Genomic DNA, 7,767 nt, shown 5'->3' with positions numbered 1-7,767 from the left:
TGATTTTGTAAATGTGCCCACTTTTTGGTTAAACACCAAGTTTGCACTTGTCTAAAAATGCTTACATTTTCAAAATGAACCTGCAATAGCAGAAATAATTAAAGTAATGGTCCATGTTTAATATTAACGTTAATTAAAAGAAAATGTGTAATGAATTAAAAAAAAACATACAAGAAAGCTGTCACGCTACGGTGAATGAAACGCACAAAGAAGATGATGAACAATGCAAATAGTTTTTAATAATCCACAATAGGGCAAACACAGGCAGGATGAACACGTAGGAATATAGTACACCGGACGGGTTCTTAGGAGGAGGACACAAGGAGTGGAGAAGGGATGGTGACAGGGGACGGCAATGGGCTGGCAGGAAGGCAGGCAGACAAGACAGGTGGAGGCTCCGGCGGAGGACGGACACCCGGGAAGATGACGACAACCAAAGTCCAGGGTGGATCAGACAGAGGGAGGAGCCTGGAGGAAGCAGGAGGAGCCAGCCGGGACCCAGGCCAAAGCCCTGAAGGCGGTCCACGGTGGAGACGACGGAGGGAGGAGCCATGGTGGAGGAAGGGCTGACGGCTCCAGGGGGCCGACCGTTTTTTATTTCATGAAAAAATAGACTTATTAAATAACTATTATTTATTAGCTTTTTTTCCTTCTGGGGCATAAAATTGAGGAATTTTGGACAATATTGATAATTAATATTTTGTTGAATGTGTTTTTGTGCTGGCACCTTGGCTGGTTTAGGCGTGTCATGGTTAAATAAAACCGCCAGTAGGTAATCACCGTGTTGCTCTGCACATGTGCTGATATTCAGAAAAGTACATTGCTTGTGCAATGAATATTAAAACTCATACATGGGATTTTTTTTTCTTTCATTACTTTTTCTGCATTCTAATAGATTTCATTGGCAGTGAATGCTTTTGGACTCGAGAGTTTTTTTTTATTTTGCAAAGTCGGTGATGTACTTGATAATGTCAACTCTCCTATCATCTCTCAGTCCCTCACTATCACACATACAGTACAATAACATTCTATCAGAGGAATGTCTTTAAAAAGAAGACAACAGAAGGTATTATTTTTCCTTGATTCGAATTTAAAGAATGAAAAATGTTGCGCTTGAACCATTTTGCAAGAAAAATGATGAAAACTTGCTTTAGCTTGAGCGCAGCTTGTTACAGTAACAAGTTCTGATTGGCCAATCACCATTATTTAGTTAGTAAATTATCATAAGTAGAAAATTTTAACATTTAATTTGCATGATAGGTTTTACATAATACACATTATTTATCCAAAAGGAAATGGTAAGGGGGGATGGTGGTTTTACTGAGGGGATGCTTTTTGTAATTTTTTTCAACCAGGGGGATGCCATCCCCCCTCAATACGAGCCCTGGATATGCGTGCGTGTGCTCTGATGCAAGACAATCAACAAGCCGTGAAGCTTTCATAGTGAGCCGCTCGGGTGCGGTTCGTTTAGCCGTCCCTGGCCCGGTTGGAAGAGGTGGGCCAGGGCACGGTTCAGTTGGGCTCGGGCGCGGTACGCATGCATTGTGAGCGCGGAACAGATACTATTTTGTGTGTGCTACTGTCATCATTACGACCGCAAACATATTCTATTACTACTACTACACTACACTTTTCAATAAATTTAATTCAGTCAAGTATATTTAGGTTTATAATGGCTCTGGTTCTTACCTTATTGATGAACAGGAAATTTAGTTTGCGAGTAAAGCTGCAAATTATTTCATTAAACTCAGCTGTCTCCATAATAATTTTCTGATACATACAAGTGAAAATCAATGTACGCCATACATTATAAATTCATTATTATTAATTATTCGGCAGAATATTAGTGAAAGTGGTTTTCTCCGTTATCTCATACAGGATAATCGCGCTCGGCCTCGGTTCAAGGCAACCGTGCCTAGTGTGAGTACACCCTTACACAACAATTTGTATCAGCTTAACTTGCTAGAACATGGCCTGATCACAGAGTGCCCAACACGATGGCGCACTAAGCAGCAAATGATAGAACTGATACTGGAACAGCAGAGGGGCTCTGTCACAAATTCTCTCTGAAAATCGGAGTACACAACATCTGGTTCCATCCTGGCAGGACACTGAAGTTCTTGAGTCAGTAAAACTGGTGGTGGTTGAGGAGATTCCCCCCTTCCATGTAAATTCCCCCGTCCATGCGCTTTGAGTAACCAGAAAATCGCTATATGAATGTAACAAATTATTATTATTATTATTAAACAAGGCATTGAAGGCACTTCAAGAGTTTATGAATGCTTTGTCTGGGGAGGTCAAATTGATGAAGATGTTTTCTTAATTTGAAGGATTTTTTTTTTTTTTTTCCATTTGCAGCGCGTTGAGCTCTCTCGGCCACCGTAGCAGGTCCTGTTGGGGTATGAGTGTGTTTGTTTTGGTGCTTTCAAATATCAACACCGTTTGGCAAAAATCGCTTAGTGCACTTTTAATTATTGCTGCCACTGCTTCAGAATCGGGTCGGGGCAGACGCAGGCTGACACACAATAATAATCTACCGGTCACCATTACTTTGACCCATGTTCTCACTACACGCTGTTCTGTTGTCAATAAACACACGACGATGGTGCTGCCACCGATGTTTACGTTCTCTGTCTGTGTATGTGCTATGACTCCTGATCCCGGGGTCCTATGAGGAGCTGGTAGCTGCCTCAATTGTGCCTGTAGTGGTAACCATAGTGATTATATACTATCGTCTATGACTGAGCTGGCGATTTTTCTGGACTGAAAAAATTGGACTGCTGACAGCTTGCCCCCCCCCCCGTTAAAAAATCCCATCTGCGCCCCTGCAAACAGTATGTAATTGTTTATGAAGTTTTTATTCAAGACTTACATTCACGTATTTTGATATATCATCTGGAACACAAATTATCTAGTTTCTCTCATCTCAGAACCCTAACATGTCTGCTGTGCATCTGCAAAGGTAACTTTTAAAAACAGTCATATGAACAAATAAAACAATTAGTAGTTACCTCTATCCATTTACATTCACCAGGATCTTAATATTTACATTTAAACATCTTAACAAATTATCAAAAAATGATCAGAACACACATGATCAGAATACAAACTGTATTATGTATAGATATGTTTTATCCAGTGTTGTGTTCCCTCAACCCTAACTTTACTAGAAGTGATGACTATCAATCCACAAAAGCAATATATGCCATCAGGTTACATATTTAGTACAGTATTTATACATTATTAGAAATATTAAAACACTTTTTAACTATAACTAAAAATGACTTGAAAACCACAAAAATTTGATGACTTCACGTGGAATGTCGACTCCATCATTGGCCCGTCGGCACCGTCAGAAAGAAAATCATACGGTGGTGACATCTGATGGTGTTGACAAATTTGTCATTTCTTTCACAAAACAAATGGAGTTCATTTAGTAGCCATTTTGTTTTCGCTGTTGATGCTAGATGCCAATAGAACCTGCTTCAGGAGAATAAAATGATCTAAACATTTCAAATAATTTGAGGGTGTTGACATACCATGGTTGTGACACAGGAAATATTAACATTAGGATTTAAAATATTCTAAAACTATAAAACTTACCAGAGCCTGTCTGACATTGATGTACTCTGCAGAGGTGGAATGTGGCAAGGGGTCCTTCAAAGTGACAGCTGCCCCAATATTCCCTGATTTTATTACATTTTACTGAATGTCTGATGGTGTTGACAAAAAGTGGGGACACAACTTTGAAACCTTATGAAACACGCATGTGTCACTGAAAAACAACCTTGCTTTGATAGGAGATATCATTAAGGGTTGCTTTTGATAAAACAAATCTTTTCCAATATTAAAAACCATTTGTATCCATTTTATAGCATACGAATGATTGAACACTTCTCTGTGGACACCCTGTTTTAGATTTAGTGAGAAGTCAATAAGTGTCAGATTTCATATAATAATGACAAAATTAAATTGTAGGGGATGTCAAATACATTCTATTATTAATCCCTCATAACATTTACAATTGAAAATATTTTCATTTTAAAACCTAACAACAGTTACAACTGCTGGACATATTGTGTCGCATGTCTCAAGAATCAGTGAAAGATTCTTATAACACCAATATGTTGCATTGGTGATGAAGGCCCTCCTGTCACACACCAACACCCTTTTATTCTCATAATTTGCTTACTGAAAATGTATTAAAGAATTAACAGTATTGAAGAACTCCATTACAACATATACACTAATTTATATCATCAACATATGAATTCAGATACCAAACATGGTACAGGTGAAGTTACATTAACTACAAATTCTATCATAATGCATGCATAAAACGGTATACAATACAATAGACAATATACAAGAACAGTAATAATACACATAACGACCTGAGGATATGGGTGTGCATTCTCAGAAAGGTTTGTCTATGAATTAATTAGAGAAGAGTCCTTTTCTATGGGGAAATGTAGTGAGAGTTGCTCTGCCCGCATTCCTTTGAGCAATAAACCAGTGTTATCGGATGATTTGTCATTGGTTGCCATGAAACCAGAGGCCTGTTCTGCCTTTTTGAGATGCTAGTTGCATTTTCAGGGGAAGGATCCATAGATCCTCATAGTTGGTGCTCAAGTCAGTTCAGATCAATCACTGTGAAGTTCATCAGTTTGAAATGACATAAATTCAGCTGTAAACAGCAGTGTAGTTATTCAATTAGAATCGGTTCAGTGTTGATTGAATTCAGTTGGGTAACATGTCGATGTTTCAAGATGGGATTCAGCTGTAAAGCAGCTCTGCGGAAGATGGTATGCATCATCAAGCTTGTGAGAAACTCAAGATTTGCTTTGTTTCTGGATGTCTTTCCACAGTGCTGGCACATAACAGGCTTCTCTCCGATGTCCCTGCATGACCCCTAGGTTTATCTTGTCTGTAAAACTCATTCCACACTGATGACATGTGGAAGGCTTTTCTCCAGTGTTAACTCTCATGTGCCTGTTTAGGTATCCTTTATTTCACTGAGGGGATCTGTTAGGCTTCTCTCTATTGTGAATTTTCATGTGCCTGTCAAGGTTCCCTCGTTGATTGAAACTCTTTCCACACTGTTTGCATGTGTAAGGCTTTTCTCCAGTGTGAACTCGTATGTGCGTATTAAGGCTTCCTTTTTGAGCGAAACCCTTTCCACACTGTTGGCAGGAAAAACGGCTCCCTGTAGTGTTTTCTCCACTTTGATTCAAACTCTTTCCACACTGAGGGGATCTGTTAGGCTTCTCGTTATTGTGAACTTTCATGTGGCTATTAAGGTTTTTATTTTGACTGAAACTATTTCCACACTGTTTGCATTTGAAAGGCTTCTCTCCAGTGTGAGTTATCATGTGGCTTTTAAGGTTTCCTTTTTGACTGAAACTCTTTCCACACTGTTTGCATGTGAAAGGCTTCTCTCCAGTGTGAATCCTCATGTGCTTGTTAAGGCTTTCTTTATTAGTGAAACTCATTCCACACGGTTGGCAGGTAAAAAGGCTCTCCATACCGTGAATTCTGCTGTTTTTTCCACTTTGATTTAAACTCTTTCCACACTGAGGGGATCTGTTAGGCTTCTTTCTATTGTGAATTTTCATGTGGCGTTTAAGGGATCCAGAGTGACTGAAACTCTTTACACAATAATAGCATGTGAAAGGCTTCTCTCCAGTGTGAATTTTCATGTGCATGTCAAGGCTTCCTTTATTAGTGAAACTCTTTCCACACTGAGGGCATGTGTAAGGCTTCTCTCCAGTGTGAATTTTCATGTGCATGTCAAGGCTTTTTTTATGAGTGAAACTCTTTCCACACTGTTGACAGGTAAAAAGGCTCTTCAAAGTGTGAATTTGCTTGTGGGCATAAAGGGTTTTTTTTTGCTCGAAACTTTTCCCACACAGATGGCAGGTGAAGGGTTTGTTTCCAGTGTGATCTTTCATGTGGTATTTAAGTTTTAATTTTCCACTGAAACTTCTTCCACACTGTTTGCAGATGAAAGGTTTCTCTCCAGGGTGAACTCTCATGTGGACTCTAAGGTTTCCAGGATTAATGAAACTTTTTCCACACTGTTTGCAGATGAAAGGCTTCTCTCCAGTGTGAACTTTCATGTGGTTTTTAAGGTTTCCAGGATGACTGAAAATCTTTCCACACTGACAGCATGTGAAAGACTTCTCTCCAGTGTGAGTTCTCATGTGGCTTTTAAGGTTTCCTTTTTGAGTGAAACTCTTTCCACACTGTTGGCAGATGAAAGGCTTCTCTCCAGTGTGAATTCTCATGTGGTTTTTAAGGTTTACAGGTTGACTGAAAACCTTTCCACACTGTTGGCAGACGAAAGGCTTCTCTCCAGTGTGCATTCTCATGTGGCTTTTAAGGTGTCTTTTTTGAGTGAAACTCTTTCCACACTGTTGGCAGACGAAAGGCTTCTCTCCAGTGTGCGTTCTCATGTGGCTTTTAAGGTGTCTTTTTTGAGTGAAACTCTTTCCACACTGTTGGCAGACGAAAGGCTTCTCTCCAGTGTGCGTTCTCATGTGGCTTTTAAGGTGTCTTTTTTGAGTGAAACTCTTTCCACACTGTTGGCAGATGAAAGGCTTCTCTCCAGTGTGAATTTTCATGTGGAATTTAAGCTTTCCTTGTTGACTGAAACTCTTTCCACACTGAAGGCAAGTGAAATAACTCTTAGTTCCTGTCTTTTGATCTTTTTTTCGTGTGGAAGTCTTTTCAGACTGTAAGGAACAAAAAGATTTTTCTCCAGTTATGAAATCATGAAGATTCTCATACTGATCTTCCTCTTCAGTTTCATTCAGTCCTTCCCTCTCCTCTTTCAGCACCGTTAAGTCTAAAGTGGAAAAACAAACAAATAAAAGTTAACCCCAGTTTAATGGCATAAACCAATTAACATCAAAACATGTAGATATGTAATGCATGTATGCTAGATCCTACACCAGGGTGTCCAAACATGATCCTGGTCGGCTGGTGTCCTACACAGTTTAAGCTGACCGTTATTCAATTCATTTAAAAAAAATCTAATAGCAGATTTTAGGAAATCTAGATATAGACTGACATCTATTGTGTGCCATTTTTATGTCTCCCCCACTCAACAGTCTGATGAAAAATTCATCACACAATAATTCCTTGTGAGGTTTTATTAAGGGGGGAATTATGTTAGACAATCATAAAAGTCAGCTGTTGTACTGACCTTTTAAATGGAAAACACCCCAAAACTGACTGTTTGAGTCAGAGGGTGAGAAACAGGGTGGAAAACAATAAATCATCATAAATCATCAATTTTTCATAAATCACTTGATTTTAAATGTTTACCATTAAAACATTACAATCTAAAATGAGTCTTTAAAGCACTAAATTAAAAATGAAATAAATAATAGAAAACAGCCTAAATTTTAACTGGGAAGAGGAACAGACATTCACTCATTTGAGCTAGTAATTAGGACTGTATTAGCTAGCTTACATTTGATTTACAATTACCGCTATGATAAAAATATTCAATTCAATTCAAGTTTATTTGTATAGCGCTTTTTACGATACAACTCGTTGCAAAGCAACTTTACAGAAAATTACGTTTCTACAATATTTAGTAGTAGCTTATCAGTGGTGACTGTCAGTTTATTGACATATGGCAGAAATGTACGGAAAAATCAAAGACGTAATCAAACAGACGAAGAACACTATTAACAGCAATTATTATATGATGCAATCAAACTTATAGCAAAATGTGGTAGTTCTGTATGTTGTTTCAGG

General features: G+C 38.6%; 1 protein-coding gene across 1 annotated transcript in view; it reads right to left on the bottom strand.

Annotated features, from left to right (window-relative positions):
- Nucleotides 1-4,014: 4,014 nt before the first annotated feature.
- Nucleotides 4,015-7,767, bottom strand: part of LOC107698778 (gastrula zinc finger protein XlCGF57.1-like) — a 16,654-nt gene continuing 12,901 nt past the window's right edge. Inside the window, exons 3-4 of the mRNA XM_016499885.1 lie at nucleotides 5,668-6,847; nucleotides 4,015-5,508 (exon numbers count right to left, since the gene is read on the bottom strand). Of these exons, the coding sequence (XP_016355371.1) occupies nucleotides 5,013-5,508; nucleotides 5,668-6,847 (1,676 nt within the window). The 3' untranslated portion in view covers nucleotides 4,015-5,012. The remainder of the gene's footprint in view (nucleotides 5,509-5,667; nucleotides 6,848-7,767) is intronic.

This window comes from Sinocyclocheilus anshuiensis, unplaced genomic scaffold (genome assembly GCF_001515605.1).
Source record: "Sinocyclocheilus anshuiensis isolate Anshui unplaced genomic scaffold, SAMN03320099.WGS_v1.1 scaffold1447, whole genome shotgun sequence".
In the NCBI taxonomy this organism is placed as follows: Eukaryota; Metazoa; Chordata; class Actinopteri; order Cypriniformes; family Cyprinidae; genus Sinocyclocheilus; species Sinocyclocheilus anshuiensis.
This window is presented reverse-complemented; position numbering and strand designations above follow the sequence as displayed.